At 41.8% G+C, this 26,426-nt stretch overlaps 1 protein-coding gene across 9 annotated transcripts; it reads left to right on the plus strand.

The window, feature by feature from the left end:
- Positions 1-299: 299 nt before the first annotated feature.
- On the plus strand, positions 300-26,426 carry EDARADD (EDAR associated via death domain). Of its 9 annotated transcripts, XM_055713843.1 has the most exons (7): positions 300-649; positions 772-936; positions 12,600-12,661; positions 14,357-14,396; positions 17,832-17,932; positions 20,754-20,799; positions 23,299-26,426. In XM_055713843.1, the coding sequence occupies exons 3-7, from the start codon at positions 12,659-12,661 to the stop codon at positions 23,673-23,675; spliced, it is 567 nt and encodes a 188-aa protein (XP_055569818.1). In that variant the 5' UTR covers positions 300-649; positions 772-936; positions 12,600-12,658; the 3' UTR covers positions 23,676-26,426. The 9 variants fall into 9 exon arrangements, with proteins under 9 accessions (XP_055569818.1, XP_055569817.1, XP_055569816.1 ...); XM_055713842.1 differs by having other exon boundaries at positions 300-936; XM_055713841.1 differs by having other exon boundaries at positions 300-936; positions 12,603-12,661.

Below are 26,426 nucleotides of genomic sequence, written 5' to 3' on the forward strand. Positions count from 1 at the left end.
GCGCAGCCCCCGCCGCCCGTCCCCCCCGCAACGGCTCCCGCAGCCGCGCGGCATCCTGGGAACCGTAGTGCGGGCGCGCGCGCAGCCCCCGGCGGGGCGGGGCGGGGGCGGGGCGGGGCGCGGCGGCCAACCGGGGAAGACCACGCGCGCTTCCAAAACAAGCGGCGAGCGAGGCGGCGCGCGCGCGCGCGGCGGGCCGAGGGGCGGGGCGGCGCGGCGCGTTGGGGCACGAGCGGCGGCACGAGCGGCGGGCGCTGTCCCGCGAGGGGGTGTCACCCCGGTGGCCGCCGCCGGTAGCGTGCCGAGGCCGCGCTGGCCTTGCGCTACGTGCGTGCGGTAGGGCAGCGCCGAGGGGCCCGGGCCGCCCCGCCCCGCCGCTGGGCAGGGGGGGCCGCCGCCGCCGCTAAGTTGACTTGTCCGGTGCTGGCCGGCGCCCCCTGCAGCTCCCGGCCCGGCCTGGCGGGGAGGGCCTGGCGGCTGCCTGCCGGAGGGGAACTGTACCGAGCGCTCTAAGGCGGCTTTTGTATGTCTATGGAGACGGGCACGCCTGACGCTGGGTGTTTTATATGGGGTGTTATACAGGAATATAGGAAACACGGCTTTGCCCTAGCTGATGCCCTTACTGTTCCCTTCGAGAGCAAGGTGGAAAGTTAGTAGCTATAGTCTCTCCGGCAACTGGCTTTTTTTTTTTTTTATTATTATTATCACTCATATTTTTAGTTGTACACACACCGGTTTTGTTTGTTTTTGGGTTTTTTTTCCTTATTTCAGTGGAGGTGCAGACCACCGTAGCATAATGGGAAGGAGGCACTTTCAGATGCGGTTACACGTTACGCTAAAATCCTGAAATCCTGAGTTTTGTGGCAAGAGGCACTCCTCCCTCGTCTCCCTCCTCCAGGCTCCCCACCCCATGTGCCTGAGCTCGCAGTCCTGAAGGTGCGTGTTAAATCCATTCAGCTGCTTGAGTGATTGTTTGGGGTTTTTCTCCCCTAGGGATAAGTTTCTGCCAGAGCAGCCCCCTGAACTGACTCGCTGTACCTTCATCACTCGGCCTGATCCAGGGGAAGAGGCGAGGGGGTGTACCTTGGGAGGAAGAAGAAAGGGCAGGACTATCCCTTCCAGTGGCTGTTTGCTGTTAGATCAGCTTAGCTACACCTTCATTTTATTACTTACTTATTTTTTATTGACCCCTTAGGGAGACTGTTTGGCATTTGACAGGTTGAAAGTTACAGCGTGACTATTATCAATAGAGTTTGTCTAGCTGTGCTTTGCCAGTAGCTATTGGAACTAGTCTAAGGCTCTTATTGCTGCTTCTTTTCAGTTCCTTTCAAAATCTTAACAAAACCAAAACCCCAAACAAAACCAACAAAACAAAACAAAAAAACCCCAGACAGCTCAGAAACAGTCTTTTGCTCCCCACAGTTGAATGTATATCTGTAATTCTCTTCCCGAATTGCAAAAAACCATATTCCTGTGGGAAAACATGAACGGTGCACTGATTTTATGTGCAGGGTTGCTGGAATTAGGATTTTCTTCTCAATCCGCCTGCTAACCCAGGTTCTCCTTACACCCTTTCACTTACAGGAGAATACTTCTGTACTGGGTTATGGAGATGAGATTTAAGGTTTGGGTAACTGTTTCAGAGAGCTTAAAAGTTTTTTGTTGGCCATTGTTATTTGCTTACACATTCGTTCAAATTAGTTTTCCATTATATTTGTCCTTACATGCCAGTACGTCACAGATTTTGCATTGCTGAAAATGGCTTGAAAAGATGAAGGACTGATGGCTGTGAATTACAGAGACTGAAATGGAGTAAGCAGTAGTTTTACAGTTTGGTTCCAGAGTGACGATGTAATTCCTCCTTCCTTTCCCCTCTTGAATACAGGCAGTACACCTATAATTTGGGAATGGCTAAATGAGAATCTACTCCTAATTTCAGCATCAGTTAGATATTTGAGAATGTCAGAACAGCAAATGTTCACATTGCCATGCTTTGCTCTTGCTATCAGTACTCCATACTTTATCACAAGTGGTTTGTACTTCTCACAAAGGAACTGTTTCTGTTCAGCAGATTAAGGTGAATTCATTGTATTTGTTTGCATTTTATAGCTTTGATTCTGAAGCAAACTTTATGAGTATTTTAAAAAAGCCCCCAAACCTTGGAAGAATCAGGCACTGCTCTGTCACACCCTTGCACTACATAAAGGACTACGCAGATCTGATGTAAACTAAACAAATCAAATTCTAAGTTATAGTGTTCACTCAGTTGTCAGTTCAGAACATTTTATCTTAGTTACAGGAAGTACTTTATTTTTTCCCCTCTGACAGAGTCTTACCCTGCTTGCATCAAAAGTCAGTAGCAGTTTAGTTTTTGACTGCCATGTTAGAAGCGTAAGGAATTGTCTGTAGAAATGTATAATAATTAATTTTAAGAGGAAAAAAAAAATCCCTTGTATACATAAGTGTTGTCTGCTATACCAGAGCCGAATTTAGCTTAATACAGTTTTCTAAACTTTAGAGTATTTTCAGTCTTATGTTTTAATGTTGATTTCAACCTAGAAACGCTACTCTGGTAGTGGTTTAAAAATGTAAAAATCCCAATAGAGGGTTTCTTTGTGAAATCGATTTCAGTAAATGGCTGCAGAAGAAACAGTCTTACAATTGCAAACAAAAACCTGCCAGCATGTTACAAAGCCGGGAGCATCTACAAAGGCTGTTTCTTTTAAAGAAATTTGCCATGATGTTATAATATTTTAGCAGGGGCTGAGGACAGGCATTCACTGGGAAGAGCGATAGTCATAGTTTACAGTTTGCTGGGCTCATGAAAAGAATCTGGCCATATATATTTACTATTTCAGTGTACATGTACATTGTACCATGTGCATGCTTGGCATAAGAACAAATAACTTGTGATTTCATAATATGTATTGCTGTTAAAAACACTGACAATTGTATTTGCAAACTCTTAACGTTCTCTTTCTATGTGCAGGCAAAGAAAGCCTTGAACACGGGAACTAAAAACATTATTATGTGTTAGTAAATAAGTGTTAAATAATGGACATCAGAATGACCTCTCCCCCACCTCAGCATTGTTCTCTCTAGTGGACAGAGATCTGGGTGCACCAGTGACAGATGGTCTCTTAGTGGCTATAACAAATCTGCATTTACCAAACTTGCCTCTGGCCTGTTGGGAACTGAAACTGAAAAAGTCCTGCTGCTTTTCTTGTATTAGCTTCATTGGAGCTTTTTAGTCAGCTGTTTGCCAGAATTGAGCTTATGTACTCTGCTTATACACAGACAGAATGATCTGTGGTCATCAAGCATGTAAAAATGTGTCCTAGAAATTATTATGGGCAAATTTAAGTGATCAAACAGGCAAAACAGAGTGGCTTCACGTTTCATGTTAGGGGAAACTTGATAAATCCCAGCTGCTTTGCCACGTTCATGAACTAGATTTCAGTAATCCGAAATGTGGATTTTTGGAAATTGTTTGTCCTTGAAACTTTTGCCTTTATTTATTTTTCCACAGTAACATTTGCATGGGTCCTTTTTAAACTTAGGAGAGTAAACCAGAGGAATCAATACGTCACAAACTTCTGTTTAAGTCTGGCAAACAGCAGCGGTGGGAGTGCAGTGCCTGTTGAGCAATGGAACGTCTTGTGATAGCCTAGTTATGAAGATTCAACAATACACAAAGCAAAGCTGTGGGCAAGAATTTTTAGTAAACCATGCGATGTAAGTACAAAAAGCAGACAAGTAGTGGGGCATGTCAGTTCTGTGGTCTCTCAGGCCTGCTACAACTGAAGAACTTGTATGATCAAACCCCTGTTTTATCCAGCTGTCATTAGGCCTGATGGAAATTACATTTCCTTGTAAATTATGCTTAACTGGCAGCCTGTTCTCACCTACTGCTGTCTGCCTTAAACCCACCATATATGCTCGAGTTTGAGGCAACTGTTGCAAGGATCTTCTGAGAAGTACCCATGGATCTCTAGACAAACAAGAGAAATGACAGGAGTGTGGCCTGTAAATAGCAAAATAGGTCAAATTCAGTATAGTGAAGAAAAAAAAAAAGGAAAAATTTTAATATGAAAATTGCATGGAGCAATACCTTCACAATGGCTATGAGGAAAAGGAGGAGAAAGATAGACTGCAGTAAAAAAATAAAGAATAGCAAACTACAAGGGGGGAGTAAATTTTTTTACAGTTTTTGTGGGTGGTGAAAAATGAGCTACAAATTTTAGCTGTATACCTGTATTCTCATTCCTGCGTTTTATGCGTGTAATAGCTGAATGTTAACAAACTGCATCATGTAGTGTATGACAGCATGGTCTGAATCAAGAGTGCAGAAGTAATCTCTGAAGTCTTGCTGTCATTCCAGTAGTACCTATAATTTCTGAAGAAAGAATGCAAATAAAGGAATGAGTCTATGAACTCTGTCAAACTTCTGAGTACAGCAGGTGCAGATGAACATATGTAGTCATGTTAAAAAAACCTCCAGGACTGATGCACTTGCACTTTCTGTGCGTGTGCTTATCTGTCAACAAATCCAACCGTGAGGTTGAGTTCTCAACTAAATTCTTACACATTTATGGAAACAAGCAGCCCGGCAGGGGTCCCAGCTAATGCCCATGCAGACAGATAAGCTGCAGCCTGAAACCAATCGTATTAGGCGTAGTTTCATTAAGTCAATCTAGCGACGGCAAGGTTTCCCTGTTTGTGTGGCGTGTGTTTGACTTGGACACAGCACAGCTCCCAGAGTGGTGAGCACACTCCCATATCACGCATGTCCTATAAGGCAAACAAATTACCCACAGGTTTATGTAAGACGGTCGAGGCGTGCGTTATTTGTTGTATTTTCTCCATATAATGTTGTTTCTGTCGTATGTCAAAATTGTGACATTCCTGAACAACTGTAAAAGAACAGACCAATATAATAATTGGCAAAGAAAGCAGTTTTAACTTTTTAGCTGCTGGTTAATTATTCCTACTCCAAAACAGTCTCAGAATTTTCAAGAACTGATCCGGCAATGCACTGAAGCGGCCGACAGTGGAAAGCAATCTGTAAGAAACTTAGGAAAGGAAATGCAGGGAGGTATTCCTGCCTCTACTGAAATACATTAGAGACAAAGAGGTTGTGTTGGAACAGAGCTATTTTGCTCAATACGTACTTTCTTAAATAAAGATGCTTGAAATGCATAAAGCCAAGGAATGAGGAAGAATAAACAAGGTTGCCATGCGATACTGGCAGGCTCACAGTTACCATGACTATTAGCAGCCCCTGTCAGGGAGGGGAAGATTACTGTTCCACCGTGTCAGTGGCATTTGGGATCCGGAACAGAAGCTCTTTATTTCCGTGAGGAAAAGCCACAGAGGATTAGTTAGAAAGAAGTTTTATATCTTTTTTTTTTTTTTATTGGGAGATAGCAATACTATTTTGCTGGACAAGAATATATTGGCTGTGGGATAAAAAAGGTTTCATCTTCAGTCTGGTGCTCAGAAGGCAGGAGACTGCTAGAGATTGTGGGTTAATTGCTGTTTCAAACTATAAACTAACTAGCTATGTATTACCAGACAGTTTGTAGATCTTTGGGAAGAGTCTCTGTCCTCATCAAAGATGGCTGGGTTTTTGAGGGGTGGCAAGGAAGGGGTGAAAAGAAGCATGTGTAGACTTGATTTGTAAAAACTATTCGAAAACAGTCTGTATTAGAGAGGAAATTTACAAAATCCTGAACTCTTCACGTTGTCATTAGTTACACTGAATTTAGCAGCTTGCAGGGTTACAGCAAGATAAGATATAGATTGTGCTTAAGTATAGACATTTGCCAAGAAAGTTAATCCATTTTTAGAGAATGCTGTTGCTTAAAGTTATCTTATTCTGGATTTAGGTTTTATGATACAGTTATATGTAGTTTTGCTGAAATAATTGTTGGCTTTCTGGACTGGTCAGTTAGTTAAGTAACAAACAAATACTTCTATGTCACTAAAGAATGATACAAGAACAGGCATGCAACAGCCAAATTAATCTGTACTGTTGACAGGGCTCTAGTGATATTTATTAGTGATTGCGGGCTCCTCCTTCAGTACTAGGAAAAAATTGTTAAATTATGATAAGTAACTTAAGTTTTGAGGCAGTAATGTTATTTAGACTTTTCACTTCTATTATTAAATTCCATTATTTCAGAATTCTTTGTGAATAATGTTTTAAAAAAAATGTTTCAAATTGAAAAGTCAATGTAATTTACAGATCCACTTTTGAAAATATATGAATTTTAACAACATTAACTAGTTTCTCCTCCTACTGGCATAAGCATTTTTCTGCTAAAATTATTTTGTTATTGTTTGTTAAAACAATTTTTTAGTCCTACTGTAGGAAGATTTTGGGTTGTAAGGTATCGGAAGAGTAAACGCCAGATTAATGTTAAAACCTGGCTTAGCCCCCAACATCAATGCTTTGTATGTTTCTGTAGTTTACAGCCACCCACTGTGTAACAATAGTACACTAAGGATATTTTTAAGGATGTTAGCGGACACATTATTATATAGACTGTACATACATTTATCCAAAGTTTTTGTAGTCACCAACTATATCTACTTCTGGGGCTAAAACCGGTAGTCTTCAAACAGCACACAGAGGCAATACGTACATGCAAATCCTCACAGTCAGATTAACAGCATACATTTTATTGAGGCATACATTTGGCAGGTTTAAAATCCAGACAATTCTTAGCTCTACTGTGGCTTTGTCATTTCTTGCGGTTATAGGTGAGGCAGCAACTATTACTCTAGCATTTGTGCAGATCTGTGGTGGTGAGAATATGCTTTCTCCGCCCTCTAAGTCTCAACCTGATTATACACCACCAAAAACATCGTGCCTTTAAGGCAATCTAGGGAAACATACAGAGTCAGCAATTTTATTTCTAATTAAACTTGGTGTTACCCTTTTAAACCTAGAAGTGCCTCTGTTCTTTCAGAATGGGTTTCAGTGCTAATGTGGAAGCAGAGTCAGTCCATACCTTGGAACTGCCAGACTCCAATGATACACCTAAAAAATTACTACTTTGGTTTTCATACATCATGAATTACAGGAATATTAGTGATCTGTTCACTTTACCTTGGAGATTAAGATATATAGAGATATGTGTACGTGTTTGTGTGTATGTGTATAATCCAATGGCAAATCCTCCCATTTATCTCAAGCGAAGTAAGGGTGATGCTCTGAATCTTCTAATACCCTGTCAGTCCTCTCACAGGTGGGATGATTTAGAGGTACACCATAAGAGCTTTCCTCACAAAGACTTGCTCTGTTGTAAGGATTCACATATTCAATAGCAGAATCATTGAAAACCATCAATATTATTGATACTAATGAAAAGCCACAAGCAGGATGAGCCCCTGTATTGTCTAAATTCTGAAAATAAGAGCAATTTAATCTGTCCCTTTTTTTTTTTTTTTTTTTTGTTTTATGTATTTTAAACCTGCGTGGTAGATGAAAAATGATCTGTGGAAAAGCACTCAATTTTTAATGCTTTATGGACCAAAGGCTACTTTTAGTTCCTCCCGTATAAGTCAGTTGACTGAACTGGAGCTCTCCCAGTGCCAGACTAGGATTTGTTAATAAACGAGTAAGGTGGTTAACACACAAATGTGGTCTTTATAATGGCGCATTCAGTTTTGCTGGTTTCTGTTGTTTGTACTGTACAATAAGTAGCAATATTTGATATCGCTTATTTAGAAGGTACCGCTTATTTAAGAACTCTGTATTAAGTATATTGAAACCTTAAGTGAGAGAATTTGCCAGAGATGGCAATGGGGACCCAAAGCAATACAAAGATTTGTATCTTTGTATTTGTACATGTATGCATACATGTACATTTGTACCCTGCAGCACAAGAGGGTGAATTTAAAATATTTGGGAAAAACCAGTGCAGTTAACGATCGTTGCTCTGCAACACTTGGCGCTGGCAGCTCCGGCCGTGCAGGGTGAGCCGCCTGCAGGTACCTCCGGCCCTCACGGAGGTCCCTCCTCGGTGAGGGGGGCCGATCCCCCTGTCTGAACCCTGAGGGCGGTTATTTAAGCGCCTAAATACATGTAAGGGCAGGAGAGCGAGCGCTTCGCCGTGTATTGCTGAAGGAGGTGGACTGGCGGAGCCGGCCGGCCGGCCACCCGCCCTGCGCGGCCCGTGGAGCGCGGCGCTCCCGGCCGCCTGGTCTACCCCGGGAGCGGCGCTTGCCGCGGGGGGCGGGCGAGGAGGGGCAGGTAGGGCCGGGCGGGGGCGAGGCGCGGCCGCGGCCCGGCCCTACCTGCGGCGGCAGGAAGGGGACGGCGCGGCGGGGCGGCGGTTCCGGGCACGTCGCGGCGGGCGCAGCTCGTTCCTCACCGCTGGGACCCCGCCGCCCGCCCCATGGCCGCTCCGCAGGACCCGCTGCCCCCAGGTGAGGCCGCCGCCGCCGCGGGGAGCCGAGGGGTGGGGGGTCCCGGAGGGGGGGTGGGGGTGGCTTCCAGGCCCCCCGCTGCCCCCAGCGGGTGCGGGGCAGGCGGGCGCGGTCCCCCCCGCTTTTCCCTCCCCGGACGGGGGTGACCCGTAGCGGCGGCTTAGGGGAGCCGGGTGAGGAGCTTTGCCCCCGGCTTAGATTAGAAAGTGTTCGTTAGTTGCTCCCTTCCCCCTCCGTACACGCTAATTAACCACGGTAATAATTTATCATGTGCTCTGCTGATGTGATTTAGTGCAACTTGTCTTGTCAAGCCTGCTCTAGCGTTTAGCGTGCAGGTTAGCTTGCGCTTGCTAACAGCACATGCAAAAGCCATTTTCTGAAATCCCCAGGCTCCCGGTGGGCTCTTTTCCCGCACTCTTTCCCCTTGCACGGCTAATGGTGCACAGGACTTCTGGCACGGTTGCTCCCCACCTACCTGCTCGGAAAGTGGCAAAGTTTTTTGAGTAGTTAACAGTAAACCAAAAAACACCCAAGTGCTGGTGGACTTGGATTTTTCAGAGAACTGAATATTCTAATTTAACCGGTCCTGTTTCCTCCTCGTACTCAAATCGGAAATTCATGTGCCTCTAGTCGAAGAAGCACCGTTGTTGATCTGGGTTTAATCAAAGGGTTCATCTTAATGAACGACGTTAGCGTTGGGGTGTTCATTTTGTTTGAGTTGTGCTGAATTGTACTGTTAATGTGTATGCCCAGCCTTGGTGTGACAGAGGTCTTGCTGCATGTACGTTGAACTGCGTGGCTATGGTAGACCTTAATGTTTCACTTGCTACTGGTGATGCCAAGGCTGTGTTGCAGGCAAAAAGTGAATACCACCTCTGCTACATGGTGCTTTGTGAACTCCCCTCCTGCTTAAAGGTCAACATGCTGAGCTCTCCAAAAGTCACCTTCAGACCTCCTTCCAGTAGTGCTGCTCCTCTTGCAGCCTGGTTATACCAGCCAGGCTCAGGCAGAAGAGCCATGGCACCACTGAGAGGCGTGCAGGTGCTGGGTGGCAGAAAGGAACCTTGAGAGCAACCGTCAAACCTGGCTTGCGTCTGTCTGGGTCAGTTTGCACGTGCTGATTTATGGCCATCCGTGTCAACTCATGCGGTTCCTGGCAGAAGTGTGGGGAAGTAAATGCAGGCCAGCAGCTTGTATGCTGTCAGTGGGGAGTGTGGTGGTAGTGATTTTTTTTGAGGGATCCCGGATAATGTTGTTATCAAGCTGTCTGTCAAAGTGATTGCGAAATCAGATGATCTGCGCTGAATAGTCAGGTGGTACCTGTGTTTCCTCTTGACCTTTCAACATGCAAAACTGTGGATGTTTTACAGTGGAGAGAAACAGAGAACTTTCCTCTCTGCTGTTTTGTGCACCTGCATCCACCTGTTTGACATGAGCTGCAGAATGCTGTGGGAGATGTGTGTGGGAGAGGGGGGACGTGGCGTTTGGGTGGGCTTATTCACAATTAAATATTAAGACTGTGATTTCCAAAATATCCATCTACAATTGGTGTTCAACAAAACCATGTTGAGTCATCCACAGCCCGGCATGTGGAGCCTTTATTCTTGGGTACGAATATTCATACACATACATGCCACTTAGAGCAAATGTTGGGACTTGGTAGTGCTCTATAACCTAAAAAACATGGAAAATGCTGTTCTTCGTAAAGAACTAGGAAAACAAAAGGGGAAAAACTGAGGTACAGGAAAAGAAATTAACTTTTAGAATATTTTTCAGGATGGATGGTAAGCAAGAAAGATGCAAAATCACAGATTCACAGTGACTGTGTTTCTGTGAGACCTAGAAAGCAGGAGACAGTTAGAGGTACCACTCCCATCATGTCTTGTAGAGTCACCCTGGGATCTGTCAAGTCCTTATTTCAAATGCCTGTGTTCTTGGAGTTTCTGCCATTTTTTCAGTGCTTCCCTCTGGACTGTGGAAAATAAATCACCAGTGTCACAATGTACCTTGGCCGTTATCTTGGACCTGTAACAGAAGATAGGGGATGAAGCCCTTACCATAGCTGCACTAGCCACCAAGGTTCACCAGGGCATGGACATTTTGTGGGCTCTGCTTTCAGCTACCTCAAAGTTCCCCTTATATTACAATGGCAACAAAAAGATACTTATTTTTTTTAAAATGCATCTAAGAATCTGTAAGGAGGAGCTGTAAGGCCTCCAGAATAAACTGACGATAAGTCACATGCTTTGCCACGGGGTTTCTTGGGTCTTTGCTGACAGTGGAGAAACAGTGAAACTGGGGATTCCTGGGCTGGCCACCTTCCCTGGAGCCTTTCTTTGGCTCCCAGTGCCGCCTCCTTTTTCAGCTGTCCTTTACAGGGCGGGCTTCTCTCTTTGCGCCAGCTCCCTTTCCAGTTCCTTCACAGCTCTCCGCTACGGTTCCCACCTGGATCCTCCGATTTTGGCCCTACTCTTATGCAGTGTCTTATGCCAGCTTATTGTATTTGCTCATCTGCCAGTCCGACTCTCAACTTCTCCACATTTGAGTTGGAGAATTTATGGCGGTTCGTGCTGGCACTTGCTATCAGGGCAGGCTTTATCCAGAACATTCTGTTGATGCCATGATTCTGGAGCAGGCATTTCATGTTCACCAAAAACGGTGCGTGTGACAAGAATACGGGGTTTTGGTTTGGGGGTTTTTCTTCTTCTGCATGTCTTCCTAAGCTTTGTACTGCAGCGTGAACATGCTCATCTGAAATTTCATAGGCCTCTGCCTTTTTAGAGCATTCTGTGTGCAGAGGCTGTGCTCAAGCCTTGTAGATCCGACCCCTCTGATGGTTGGTGTGCCACCTGCCCGGGCAATGCATGTGGTTTTGCTGCGGGCAGCAGCGCTGAGCAGGGCTCAGCCTGGCATTGCAGAGGGGCTGGGCACTGCCCCTGGGCACCCCGCAGCTGCTGCTGCCCTGGGGCTGCCTCGCGGCGCCCGAGGGACAACAGAGCCCCGGAGGTGCTTCTGGCCCACTGCTGCCACTTTCGTTGGTACGTACTGTCTTGTGTTGCCTTATGCTTTAAGCTTGTTGTGCTGTTGTATTGAGTAGATTTGTTGGAGGAGGTTCCAAAGTGAACAATTATGCTACATTTAGGTTGGTTAGCGTAGTATGTGTGCAATTTCTGGGCTGTTTTGGGGCTCAGTGTTTGTACTGTGCATTTTGTGATTAATTTCTGGGCCTGTGTTCTAAATGCACTTGTTTCCGTGTTTGGGAGAAGGTAATCACCAAATGTTGATTCGGTCACCTCTTACTGGTTGCAGCTGAAAACATTTAATGTATACTTGTAGTAAGTTTAGGGACTTCTAGAATGAGAGTGGCAGGGAGGGGGTAAAAATCCTACTACATAATTTAAAATGCTTTTCAGGTTTTGAAAGTGTGATAGTTGCCAACAGAAGAGATTACTCAAGAAAAGGGCAGGGTGATGTCTAATTACGGGAGTGGTTTTGTGAATCCTGACTTCTGTGTGAGATTTGTTTCAGATTCTCTGTGTACTTTTTGTAAGTACCCCCGCTATTATTTGTTAATTTAGCCATTGATGCAGAGCAGTTGACATTTAATGATTCACCTGCAAGTGCTTTGACAATTTATTTTTGTATCCTTTTCCTGTTAATATAATTGAAGTTTATGATTCTATTGTATGCAAATAATTAGTTTACCTCAATGTTTTTTTATTAGGTTTTGTACTACAATCTGCTGGTTATTATAGTATTAATTTTTGTTGTAGCGGGTATGTTTACTGTTTGAATTATTGCTTTGAAGAAAAAACGGAGTGTTGTCACTAGGAGAACAAAATTGGCTTTTAGCATATTTACTGGATTGCTGTATTGTTTTGTGATTATTTTTTTCCCCAGAAAATAATTGTGAATTTTCATTTAAGTCTATCTTTTGTTTGCTTAGCATTGGGTTTCCTTGTTGCATGTAGCTTCTCATCTATGTGCTAGTAGCTCTGACATTTTCTAGTTTGTCATGTATTCTTGTGGAAATGTAATTTGACACAATGCATGTAGTGGCTGCATAGTTGTGCTTTATCTTGGTCAGACAAAGAAGCAAAATATAAATCGCCAGACAGAAATATTTTGAGGATTACGCAGTGACAAAGCTTTCTTATTTCCAGCAGATCATGCAGCAAAAGAGCCGGTGGAGGATACAGATCCAAGCACTCTTTCCTTGACGATGGTACGTGTGTTTCTGGTCTGATACAGTTCAAGTCGTTGTATCTCTCGACAGTAGTGTAGTGCAGGAGTGAGGTGAAACACTGAGGGATGTTAACTCAGACTGTGAGTTTTGCTTGTCTGTAAGATTGTGTAAACAGATTTTAATTTACTGACCTTGTGCCATTGAAGTGTAAGTGAAAATACCAATAGGTATATAAGCTGAAGTGGATGGCATCAGCTGAGCTGTCCATGGGATAGCCTCTAGAGGCTAAGACGGTACCGTTTTTTTAATGTAAAAAAGCCCCGACAACCAAGACTGGTGCTGACATTCTTCTGTCTGTATGGGTTGGAAGAATAAGAAAACCCACCTAGGACTTAAAATTTCAGTTGTACTAAGTTTTTCCTTCCTGTACCTATTTTGTCTGATGAGTCAGAGTCATGGCAAGGTAAGACCAAAGAGCAGTGCCTTCCAGCAGGCATGGGTGAACCTCAGGAGAGACCAGCTGGTGTGCTCTAGTGCTTGCTGGCAGAGATAACACCCTTTATGACAAGGTTTTTGTCTTGGGATATCTTAGAATATTAGACATGCCAGTCTTACGCTGAGACAGGAGTATATCAGCTAAAAATAACGTGAAATTCCGTGAAGTGTGAAGAGTTTTTCTTTTTAATGTTGCTGTGGATTGTTTATGTTGGGGAAAAGTTACAGTGCCGTAAATTAGAGAAGATCTAATGTAGTTACAAATTTATTTTACTTTGTGTTTTATTTAATGGATGGCAAGTAGAGCAAGCTATTGCTTTGCCTTGGTGTTTTTTTCTCATTTTGAAGCTTTGCAACAGGTAGTCAGCAGCAAACTCTGAAAATGTCACTGGTACTTTAAATGCTGATCCTTCACTGGGATCGGTTATTGCAGTCTGTGTACATGCATTTGTGTTAGCAGGTTTTAGTAAAAGATACAGACTTTGTTTTTGTGGACTGCCTAAATTAGATGCTCTGTTTTGCTAAGGGCAGTTTTTTTAAAAGATGAGGGAAAGTTGCTATGTCTGAGACAAATTAAAAGTTTGTTTATCCCCCCCCCCCCCCCCCCTCCATTAAATGAAGATGCCTTTTAATCTGTTTGCTTGGTTACAGCATCTATAAAAGGCACACCTACTTTTAGTTAGGGGTAGTGGTCATAGGGAAAGCAATAGGTTTCAGGTATAATAGTAAGTTATAACATGCGTGGAAATGAGCAGCTATTCCATTAAACTCAGTAATAATAGTTTTCTGTTGTGTCTCAATCAGCTTTTTAATTTTGGAGCAGAAGGGAAAAATATTTTTTTCGCTCAGTACAGTAACATTTTAGTAAAAGCTTGTATCTGCTAAAAGTGCTTTTGAAGTCACCTCTTCCTCCTCGTATGCATTACCTTTTTCATATTATTTTGAATTTAAGTGGCAAAACTTCTTTCCTGATCTCTGCTCTTCCACTAAAAAGTAATACCTTTAGAAAAAACACAGCAAAGCAGCAATCTTTTATTACTCTTGGATGTGCTAATCAGTAGTGTTAGTAGCATCTCAGTTCCCACATAAGAGTCTTACTATATATGTGGTTGTAGACAGATGAACTAGTAGCAATTCAAGAGATTCAGCTGTGATTGTGCAGTTCTGTACACTCTTTCTCCAGCATGATTACACTAAAAATATATAAAAAAATCTGTGTCTCTTGCCTTTTTATGACAGACTGAAAAATATCCTGTCCAAGACACGGGAGTACCTAAAGGTGAGTGTTGTGAATTCTGTCTGTTCAGGTGTCGTAGATCTGTGGTGTTGTGTGCAGTAAAACCACTGTAAAACAATCTGTTATTGAACAGATTGAAATACTTTTACTTTTTGCTAGATGTTAATGTTTTTAATGTAGTGTCTTCTGCATTTTAAAGGTCAGTTTGCTGTGTTATCTATCGCTTCTGAAATTTCTTTCCAAAGTTTAGTTAACTAAAAGTCAGTCTAAAACTCATGAGAAGATCTTGGCTCTCAATCTGAAAGGAAAATACTGTGTGGCCATTGAAAAACAGTGTTCAGAGAACAGATGGTAGAGACATGATAATGTTAGAGGGTGGTTTTGAAAAGATTACCAGTGCCTTCAGGCTATCAGAAATATAATCTGGAAATATCTCCAAGGTCTCTTGCCACTGATTGCACTCCCAGCCCTATAACCAAATAACTCGTCATGCCATCTTTTACTTTCAGCAGGTATTAATTGTTAAAGGAGAAATTCACACAGATGTGGGCACCACTGGGGTTGCTTTAATCACAACTCAGAGTTGGGCCACCACCTCAGTGACTGGCAGAGAACAGAGATACAGCAGAGCTTACATACACTATACCAAATCATTAGTCCATGTCTAAAGTTTTCAGGAGTTTCCTGTGGTCTTGTCAGTTCTCCGAATCCATCACCTGACCCCATCCCAGTTGATTCATCTGTTCGGTTCCAGTCTGCCTCGGTTCCAAGCCCCTCCTCAGATCACGATCTTTTTTCCACCTGCTTTAACTCACAATCCTTCAAGTGCACTTAGTCTTTGAACAAGCAATTCCTGTTTATCTATGTTATTTTTTTTAATGTTATTTTTTTAAAGACATCTGCGTTTCAGAAAGCACCTGTGTAGACAAATTGATCATCTATTGTTTTTCTGTTCTCCTACTGATCAACTTGACTGGGTTCTAAACCAGCCTTGGATTAGGGCTATGGAAGGGCCGAGGCCTGGTTATGCCAGTTAGCAGCTTCAGCGATTTAAATTTCTTAATTCAAACTACATTTTCTTTAACATTAATACCATCTACTTGGGAACTTAATACAGGTCCACCGCACAAATTCCTGCCTCTTCTCACTGAACATGGGGTGAGGGAGTACAGATTCTGTATTGCAGCAAAGTAAAATACTTGGATTACAGAGCGTGAATGTCCCCTTTATGGTTTCCTTTACATATGGGGTGTTGGGTTTTTGTTTTTTTTTTTTGTCATCCCAGGCTTCACTGTTGGCTTTTGCCCAGGGGATGCACTGGCAGGGCCTCAGCTGTGGAGCACTCTGCAGGTTGCACGCTCTGCATCGTGTGTCGCGCAGCAGGTCTGCGGTGGGGACAGACGCAGGAAACTCTGCAGAAGCTGGTTGCAATGGAAACTTCTGCTGAGGAGTGTGCGCCATATACCGCTGGGGTTAAAGGAAGGTTAGAGACTATTTTGGGGGCTTGAGGGAGCCAGCCAGAGGAAATGAACGCTTCTCAGAAGTGCTGTTTAGTAGGGGAGGAGAATGTTGGATGGATGCAACTGGAGATCGTAAACTGCTTTCTGTTTATTTGCAGGCAGGTAGTTTATTCCTTCAAAATTGTTTATTAACACTCTGTTACATTCTTTTCCATGTCCTCGTTTTTAGTGCATCCATGATGTTAGATCCTCCTCAAAATTATTCAGATAAATTCCTAAATGTCAGATTTGTCAAAGTTGTTTGAAACCTGAGTTTGCCTGTTTTAAAAGCATTTAATTTAAAATGGAAAGCTGAGAGGAAGTAGAAATTCCAGCACTTTCTGTAGAAAGGAAGTGAACTCGAGTTTTTTAATTTTAGTTTCTGCTTCCTTTTGCTAAAAATATGTAAGTACTAATATAGCTTGACATTTCCCCTTTGGAGTTGAAAGTGGTGTGAATACCTCTTAATACTCTGTTCATTTCTGTGATTTAATTTTTTTCTGAGAATGACTTTTCATAACTATTTCTACAAATACATGGACTAGAAATATGAATCTTTGAGCTAAAAAGTGTTACAGATGTGCAGGTCGGATTGTGTGTAATGCAAAATTACATTTGCTTCAGATTTAATGCTTGAATAGACAGTACATTGGTGGTGGTGGAGGGGTTGTTCGATTGCTTTTATAGGTCAATTAATGTACTGTTTTGGGGCCATAATTTATTAAAATTCTTAGTACCCTCTACCAATTCTGAATTAAAGATGAGTTGAGGGAACTTCTCATCTTGCAGGACTAGGCTTAATGTTTACATCAAGTTTTGATTATAAATCTACCTCCACTGAAATACAGAACAAAAGTCACACATAAGGTTTCCACAGAAATGAAGTGCAATTTTGGTGACCATACTCTGCATTTTCAGCCAGACTCTGTCTTTGTTACTGTTGCTGTTGCCTGCGGTCCTACAGTCATAAAGAATAAAGATGATCCATACTAAACATATGTCCTGCAGGGGGGTGGAATACTATATAAAACCAGAAAAAGAGGAAAGTAGTGATTTGGGTTTTTTTTTCTTGCAAGTGTAAGGATGAATTCTTTGATTCAGATCAATTTCTTGAGTCAAATAACAAAAAGAAGACATATTTCCTTATCTGATGATTCATAAAGATAATAGCTGTTCTTTAATGAGATCTTACCACTAAACAAACAGCAAGGGGAAATGTACCAGCACTACAAATGTAGTCACCACCACGGAGAGTCTTTGGGTGTAAAAACACGTAGAATACAAGCTCTATGGTTGGATCATGAGGATCTTTTTCATTATGCAGAGTGAAATTTGTCTGTTTGCATAAGGTTCACGAAGGGCTTATGTATCCCTTGAACCCCTTTTTGAGGGCTGAAATGAAGCTTGTACTGTGCTGGGGAATATTGTGCTTTTCAGTGGACTCCCAGTGCAGCTGATAAACACACTTTGAAATGGATTATTTCAGTAGTTCAGGAAACTCCTCTATAGCAGAGATAAGTAGTATGAGCCTAATTCGCAAAAGGGGCAGAATGAAAGGTAAATATTTGTGTAGTATATATTTCAACAATTGCTACAATTGTGATGAGAAAAACAAAGTAAAAATTATAGTGACTTTTGACAATCGTCTTCAGCTTACTTTGATGTCTTAGTTCAGTTAATGTTCTTCCGGCAGTTTTCCGAAAGAACGTGACTCTTGCTTCAAAAATAGTGTGTTTGTTTAAAAAGCAACTGCTACGCTAATATCTGATCTCTGCAAGGATTATTTTTCCCTGCGCAGTCATGCTCTGCATGATTGTTGCACTCTCTGCCAATTTAATATTTTGGTTTTTTAATCCAGCATTTCCCAGTGACTGATCATCATATGGAGTTAAATTTCGTATGCTAGACACCTGTAATTTATGTTTGATAGTCTTGCTATTTAAATTTGTGTTTGGGGTGGAAAACCAGTGTTTAACAGTCTTTGTCTTAGATGAGGAGTACCTAGCAGATCAAGTTACGTTGGAAATTGCATCTGTGAACATCAAGACCCTTACGTCAGATTCTGGCCTAATCCAACAGGTAAGAAAAATGATACCTGAATGTGAACTAGGTCATTGCTGTTGATTAAATAAGTATGTTAATAAATAAATATAGTTTCAGGCTATATCTGGAGAGCACAGATTTACTCAGTAAAACAGACCAGAAATAGGCTCTCTTTCCAAGGGTTCCATGAACTGAGCTTTTGTGGAGGAGAGCAAAAGAAAGGTGGTTTAATCATTAACGTGTACTTTGTAGTTGAGATACATTTTGATCAGCATGTAGATGCTCAGAAGAAGAGCTGACAAAGAGTTAGGGCTTTGTCACGCATGCTCTCCCCTCTTCCTACTGGAAATAGAGCCAGGGCAGAGAATAAGTGAAGAAGTAAGGAATCCTAGGTTTTGGACTCCTTGTGTTTTGCCCTGGGGGAGAGGCATTTGACAGTTCTTTTTTTGACTTTGGGACACTGCTTTTCCCGTAGTGGAAGCACGCACCACCAATCTTAACAGCGCCATAGGGCAGGCAATGCTGAGTGACCCCCATGCCCCATGGTTACCATCTTTCAAGTGAATGTTATTTGCTGAATTTCAAATTGATTCTCTTTGGGTTGAGGAGAAAACCTGGAGAAGAGAAATGAATGAACATTTTCCAGCAAGACAAAGATTTAAAAGGCTTCCTTATCCCAGAATCCCAGCTGAATTTCATCAGAAACGAACAAGGGTTTGGTATGTGTTTCACAGATGGTGTCAATGGTTCTATAGAGCTGGAAAACTTTCTGCTTATTTTCAGACTGTGCATGGGTTTATGGCTTTGATTAGACCTGTAGAGGTTGATTGGATTTTAATTATGGGCAAAAAATATTCTTTCATAATACCTTCACTTCATGGGTAGTAACGCTTCATTGTCTTATTGCAATTACATTATAAGAAAATGATCTTGAGTACATCTCAGTGCATCTGACTTGATAAAAGCGGTTTTAGCTGATCAGTAAAAATAAGAATTTGAAAACAGATTTATGGCACAGGCAAGTAGGCCAGTTTTTCTTTGTACTTTTTGCAGTACTAGCCACTTGTAGTTTTTTAGCACAGGACGTGAGTATAATGACATCTCTTAAAAAGCATTTAGATATTAGCTTTTACAGTATGGTTTGAACTTTCATGAATTCATAGTCTCGGAAATGTTACTGAAACTTAGGACAGCAATGTAGCTATTGCAAACAAAGTGAACAGTATCAACTTTTCCCTCACCTCCCCCCCCCCCCCCCCCCCCGCCCCTTTTGTTTTTATTTACTTGTTTCTTTTGAATCAGATCTCTGGGGAGGCTGAGCTGCGATGGGCTGGCTCCTTCTCCCAATGAGTTACCCTTCCAGGGATTTGCTCCTCAAGGCTCAGTAATAATGCTCTACCTTTCAAAGGAATTTGTGGGAATGGAGACAACGACTATAATCAGGATCTCCAGATTTAATTTACTTGAACTTTGGGTGCTCACATGTTGCCATGAAGGCCAAGTTCATCTTTAAAAAGCTCTGTCCCGAGAAAGCTTACGCGGTGTCAGTGGAAAAGTAAACTACTAGAAGATAATGGCGAGGATTGCTCTGCTGCCAGCAGCACGTGCAGTGTTAGATCTCTCTTGAGCAGAGGGCAGACATTTTGTGGGGTGAATTGATGCTGCATGTGTGATCTTGCAGTTTTCGGGGAATAAAGAAATGCTGAGAACAGCATGCAAATTTTTCCTTTCCTAACAAAGTCTTTAAATATTTTGGAGATAGCTTGCTTTCTTTGTAATCGGACTGTGAATGTATGCGTGTTCACCACATCAACTGAAACCGGCTATGTTCTATTTTTAGTAGGTTTCTTAGTAAAGAAGGTGTAGCAGGTAGGAATAGAGTATCTTATTACACTGTATTGTTACCCAGTTGACCTGCGTTTGCGTGCACAGCCTGCGAATTGTTAAGAAGCCTCCCGTTATGGTTTTGGAAGATGACGCAGACCAAAAAAATCAACAATACTTTATTGCAGCTATCTAAGGGGAAAATCCCCTTCTGCTTTCATCTTTAAGTCGTCGACAGAAGAAAGCTGTTTCACCTGGCTCCGCACCTGTGTAGTTAAAGTGAGGGCAGCTGCAGCTTCCCACAGGATTAAGGTGCTGTCCTTCCAGTTTGTAGATGTTGCTCTCTAAATAGTAGAATTGAAATACTGCAACATGTGTTGCAGTCTCAAGCTGCTAAGTAATTTCATTATGTTTAATTAGCAGGCAAAAAGCTACTGAGGGAATGTTGACTTCAAACAGGAGGAGGGTTACACGTGAGACAGCAGAAAATTTCAAGTCCACCTGTTGCCTAGAAAAGTTTCGTATGTGTGTAAAGAAGTTTGTTAAAAAAAAACCCCAAAACAACAAAAAAACTCCAACAACAAACCAAAAAAAAAAGAGGCTCTTCCACTTTTCCTAGATCAATGAAACAATCCCTTACTGCTGCATGTTACAGGCAGAAATCTTGCTTTTTTTTTCATTACAGAGCATTTAAAAAATCTTTTTAATCAAACCATGTGAATTGTTGAACAGCTGTTGAGGGTTTAAGAACAAATTATCTGAAAGATGTAACCCCATAGCATGTAATTAATAAAGATTACATTGTTCAGTGGATATAACCAACAGGGCAGTTTTGTGAGCCAGTGCATGAAAATGCTGCCTGAAAAGACTGCAGATTGTCAGTAATCCCTCAAAAACAGATATATTCCCTGTCTGACTTTACAGGTAGCTCGGGATTCTTTTGAGTAATCTCTTGCCACTTGTAGATCAGCCAAATAGTTATTCTGATGTTCAAATACGTTGTTTTGATTTATATTTGTTTTCTGCTTTGTAGCCAGAAGACAAAGACACACAAAACCACAGTGACGAATCACTCTCCGGTAATATGTCAGCTTTTACTGCTCTGTATATTTTATTCCTAGATTTTCTTTGAAAGTACTTTATTAAAAGCTGCTGTTTGTCGTAACTAAGATCTGCTTGAGTAATGGATGCTTCTGGAGCTCATTTCACTACCAGTGTCATTTACAACTTCTTTGTTCTGAGGGGTCGGTGATCAATAATGCAGACCATACGAAATGTGTAAGCAGTGTTTTTCCAACACACGTAGTGCGTCCACCTTTGGAAGAAATCTGTAAACAGCTATTGGGAGAGAGCAGGAGTTGGCAGTAGGCTGTGGGGGCTTATCCCATAATTGTGTAAGCTCTGCTGGGGGTGGGGTGTATGTGTGTGATACGCAGCCCTGTTAATCTAGCAGTGAACAACTGAGAATTTCCTGTTAGTAAAGAAGCCTGTCCTATCATGTAGCATTAGGTTCATGCAATTAAGTGGGTAGGTCGTCATCTGCTCATCAGTATCTAACACAGGGCATCTTAGACAAGCCAGGATTCCTTATAATGCTTTTGATAGTCTGCGCAGAGTATAGCACAAGAAGCAGGTTGGTTTAGTTTTGTTTACCTGTAACTGTGCCCTGTGTCCTCTTTACCCCTTCTTCCCTGCTTCTATTGGAGGATGAAACTTACTCTGGCACCCTTGCAAAGCAAAAGAAGATGAAATTCAGATAGGGTGCTCTCCAGCCCTTTGAGCTTAGCCAGAACCTTGGATTATATTCGTTTTCCCTTGTTTGTATAAGTGAATCTTGCTATGAGTGAAGCCAGCAAGGTTTGTCTCACTCCAACAAGAGTTTAGAGTGCACAAGAACGGAGTTGTTAACATATATATTTCTGTGGAGAACAGCTGCAAAGCCTGTGGAATACCTGTGAGCAAAGATGTCACCAGAACGTGTTTCCCCTTAACAGAGAATCTAAGCATTTGTATGAAGTTATGTGTCTGCAGCGGTGTTGTTGCTGCACGTCCTAACTTGTTGAAAACTTCAGAAGTTGTCTCTGGCCTGCTAAAAAAGCAAGCTGGTGAGCAGTGTTACGAAAATAACAATAGCCTGTTCTTCCCCTAAAAACAAAAACCAAAGTGCATGCAGAAGCTACGTTCAGCTCACAATTTGATGGTCTTTCTGGAATTTTCACACAATCTGGCAATAATTACTGCAAATGGGGGGAAAAAAAAACCCCAAACCCAAACTAACCAAAACCACCCCAACCTTAACAGATGCTGTTGTCTGTATGAGTAGGTGTCAGTGAGTACCAGATTCGCCCTTAGCCAGAGATACGGTTCAGATCTCTTAGACCAGCACTGATCCAGCACTTGTAAATTTTGTGTCACTGTTTTCTGTTGGTTTTAATCAATCTTTTGATTAGTATCAGTTTTCTTATTGTAGTGTCCCTTTTTCAAGAGTTTCATCCCAAGTAGGACCAGTTGCTTCCCTATTCCAAGCTGTACAATGAAGCTGGAGGGAGGGCAGAAGCTTTAAAAAGTGCTTCTGGGCTGCATCCGTTATCTGCTACTCTTTGGAGATAACAAATTCTTGTCCTCCAAAGGAGAGAGGGAGAGTTAAGGTCCTATCTGCAGCCAAAATGCTCAGACAGTGCCCTACACCACTGCAGTGTTAAAGGTCTTGGTATTAGTGTTTAACTAGAACTAGTTTCTACATGTTTTTACAAGTTATTAATATATAATATAGTGTGATAGCACCACATTGTTCACAGTGTTGGGGAGATACTGACTGTTGTGTGTGGGAAAGCTCTAAATGGCAATTTTCGGTATTCGATGCAGATCTTAGGACTTGGTATTTTTATTTTTCTCACACATGGAGGAGTATGCACTTCATTCCTTTCCATAATGTACATTTAAAATAGGCTTTCATTTTAGAACACGGACAGCTTTTATTGTAAGAGCCCTTACAAAGCATAGGAACGTTTTCTTTTTCATTGTGTTGAAGTACTAGATGTTAGTTGTGTTTGCAGCTAGATGTGTCAGCAGATATTCTCCTGGTGCAAATACTTCATGTTGTTATGAAGGCATGTTATGAAGCTCAGAAGTGCAAAACCTTTTCCTTCATCCTACAACACATGTATACAAGATGCATATAATGCACACATAATCTTGTTGGTGATTTAAGCAGAGGTTGTGGCAGATTTGAGGAAGCATCGTAGTTCCTAAAAAAAAAAAAAAAAGAAAAGGAGAATATCCTAGCTCACACACTGGATTGAATTGCATGCCTTTTCTGTAAAAGTGTAAGTGTGGTATTTTCAAAATTCCTGTCATTTTGATTGTAGCCACTGAGCGTAGTGAAGAGAGAAGTCTTAGAAAGTTAATTTCATGAGTACTTCATAAGGAATGGCATTACGTGTCACTATTCTGACTTTTCCGGAAACTATTCACAGGAACATAATAGTCTTCAACCCTTTGTGGTTTTAACTTTTTGTTCCTGGTGAAACCACAGAAATAGATCCTAACTTCTCTGCATGTCGTGGTTTTCATTGCAGATCTCAAGAAAACCTGCAAGGAAAATGGCACCTGCTCCTTGTGCTTATTCCGCGCACCGACCATCAGTGACATGCTCAATGATGAGGACTTGTTGTACACAGTGAGGCTAAAGCTGGATCCCTGCCACCCAACAGTGAAAAACTGGAGAAATTTAGCAAGCAAGTGGGGGATGACTTATGATGAATTGTGTTTCCTTGAGCAGAAGCCCCAAAGCCCCACCTTGGAGTTCTTGCTACGGAATAGTGACCGGACTGTGGAGCAGCTAATTGATCTCTGTAAATTTTATAAAAGAATTGATGTTGTGAAAGTGCTGCTGAAATGGGTGGAGGAGGAATGGCCCAAGAGAGGGAACAGAACTTACCAGAATGACTTCTAGGTCAAAGAAAGTTTGTTAGTCCGTATGTTTTTAATGCTGGGACTAGCTGCCATTAGTACATGGGAAGTTTTCCTTGCAAGAAAGAGCGAGCTTGTACTGATGGTTTATATCCTGTGTAAGCTTTAAGCGCTGTATACACGTACATATATGTTCTGTGCCCTCAGGGTTGCAAAGATAACCTTCCAAAACTAGATGGAATCATGCAGGTTGTGTTCTTGGGTCTACAGATGCCTTCAGTTTCTTTGCTGCTGTTTGTAGGCTTCCTAAGCAGAAGAGGAATGAAAAAAAAACAAAACCAGACCACTGGTTTTACTGCAGCAGCTGTGAACCATGTCAATTGCATGCTGTTGCTGCTGTGAAAGCCACAATTAGAAGGCAAGTCTCTTGGCCTTTCCGGCAGCCCTTCCACAAATTAATGTGTTCTACGTAGTAGATGATGATGAGTTTTTATTTTTCTTCCTTTTTTAAATTTTTTTAAACGTTTTATGACACTGTTTTTGGTGCAGGAACACATGAGTGTTCCAAGCAGCGGTTTGGATTTGCATGTTGCAATTAATTCAATGTTTCAACATCACATTCAGACAAAGTAAGCTTTAAATCTCTTTTGTAAACAAGAATAGGTGTGAAACAAAGCAATTCATTACATACTACTACATCGTAGGGCATATACGTGCTATAGAAGAAATCTTGCAATTTGGAGAGATGTGCCAGCCCATAACCACTAGGGACCAAAAAAAATCCCCTGAAAATGCTTTATGTTTAAAATAACTTTTGAAAGTTTTGAAGACAATATGTACTCTGAGTGCAATTATCTGTTCATGTCAGATGCCTCTTGCTTTGCAGTGTGAGGTGACAGCTAATGCCTCCCCCAGGGTGTCTCCTTAGGATGGAGCGTATCTTCCCTTTTCACAGACTGCGGTTTTCTTTACAGTCCTGTGGGCTGACCTACTTTCTGTCCCACACCAACGCAGCTGCACACTTGTGTGAAGCTAGCACAAGTTTATGTGTTGGTTAAAGCCACTTTAATGGGAAATTAACAGGTGAATTCATCTACAGTCCAGGTGGATGGTTATTAAAGCACTTACGGTGGTTTAGACTGACTTTTCTCAAAGAACTTTGATACTCTGAATTATGCTCTTTACATTTTAAGTATTTTAGGAATTGGTCTTTTTCCTGCCATTCTTCTGTGTTCTCATTTTTTTTAAAAAAAAAAACCTCCTGAAAAATCAGTTATATGCTATATTAAGTACTTTTATAGCTATAACGCCACATGCAAATACGTTGTATCTTAAAAATACTTCTAGTTGTTACCCTTGCTAAAAGCATCTCGGACAATACTAATATGTACATAGGTGTATATACCAAAGCACTGGTGAACAGTATGTCAAGATGTGGGGCAAAACTAGAATGGGGTACAGGTTTACTTTTCTCCAGTAGAAATAACTAAGTAGCAAAGCGGAGGGAAATCTAATGCTGTATACTGAGTTTCTAACTGTAAGAGAATGAAAAGGGACCTCTAGTAATACTATACTAAAGATACTGAGTGATACGGTTACAGAGGAGCTAGGAGTGAAGACTAACATTTTCAATGTCGGGAACTAGTTCTGGGGTGACATTAAATTAGCTTTATTTTGGTGACTTCGAGAAGCTGAAGATCTAGTTTCAAGGTGAAAAGGCTGACCTAAATTTGAGGTTTGAATTAATTTTTTTTAGAAAGCTTGTGGAAGGCTGGAGTTTGTAATAACTTTTTTTTTTTTGTAGGCATTCCTCAGGAAAGCTGCTACTTTTTGGAACAGTAAGGTTTCTAGCCATATTTCATAAAGATGAAATTGTACTGCTGTATCTCGTTGGGGATGCGGTTTAAATGTTTCGTGTTTCTCTTCTGGGAATGGGGTTTTCCGATCGGTGTTGGCCAGCTCTGACTTTTGCAAATCATCTTTTATCTTTAGTTAGGAGTTCTAGAATCAGCTTTGAGGACTGCTGCTGTGGCTGGGCTGTCTGTTCTTTTCGGTTCCTACGGAGGCATCCACCGCATATGTGGGAACAGTCCATAATGCAGCTTGCCCAGCATAATCCCCCATGCCTTGGGTCTCCTATATATATGCGTGACTTAGGATCACGTGCTTGTGTGCCACGTTGTTCTTCTGAATGATGAGTGCTGGCATGTATGCCAGCAGCTTTTCTCTCCCATAAAGTCCCGCGGCTATATGTGTGTGATACTGTAGTATGCTGTCCTTTGGTAGGTGCAGTCCCAGCAAGGAGCTGGCACCCTCACCTAAGACTCACAAGGGGAATATGAAATGATGCAGCAGCATTCCTGAATCGAGATGTTCAACTGAAATCTACCCCTTTTTTTTCCTGTTTTCTGGCTAAAACTTGTAAAATTTTGAAGAAACACTGTTGTCTTGTGGAAATGAATTCTAATCCCTTGAAACTCTTGAAACCTCCACGTCAGCTGCAAGGATTCATGTCTGATGGAAATAAAGCTGCTTCTGGGAGGTCATAGGTGGATTCTGTATAAATTTTCAGCACTGAGAGTTGAAAATGTTAGCTTTAAACTTCATCATACACTGGATTACTCATTAGTATACTTGAAATACTTTCCCTCTTTGTATAGCATGAATTGAGATGTACACACTTTTTTAGTTTTGTATCTGTTTACAAGATAATGGGTCTGAGTCTTCAGTTTATTCTTATATCTTGTTATAATGTATACTATTTTTAGAAGAAATATAGATTGTCAATTTTTGA

This window comes from Falco cherrug, chromosome 6 (assembly GCF_023634085.1).
Source record: "Falco cherrug isolate bFalChe1 chromosome 6, bFalChe1.pri, whole genome shotgun sequence".
NCBI lineage: Eukaryota > Metazoa > Chordata > Aves > Falconiformes > Falconidae > Falco > Falco cherrug.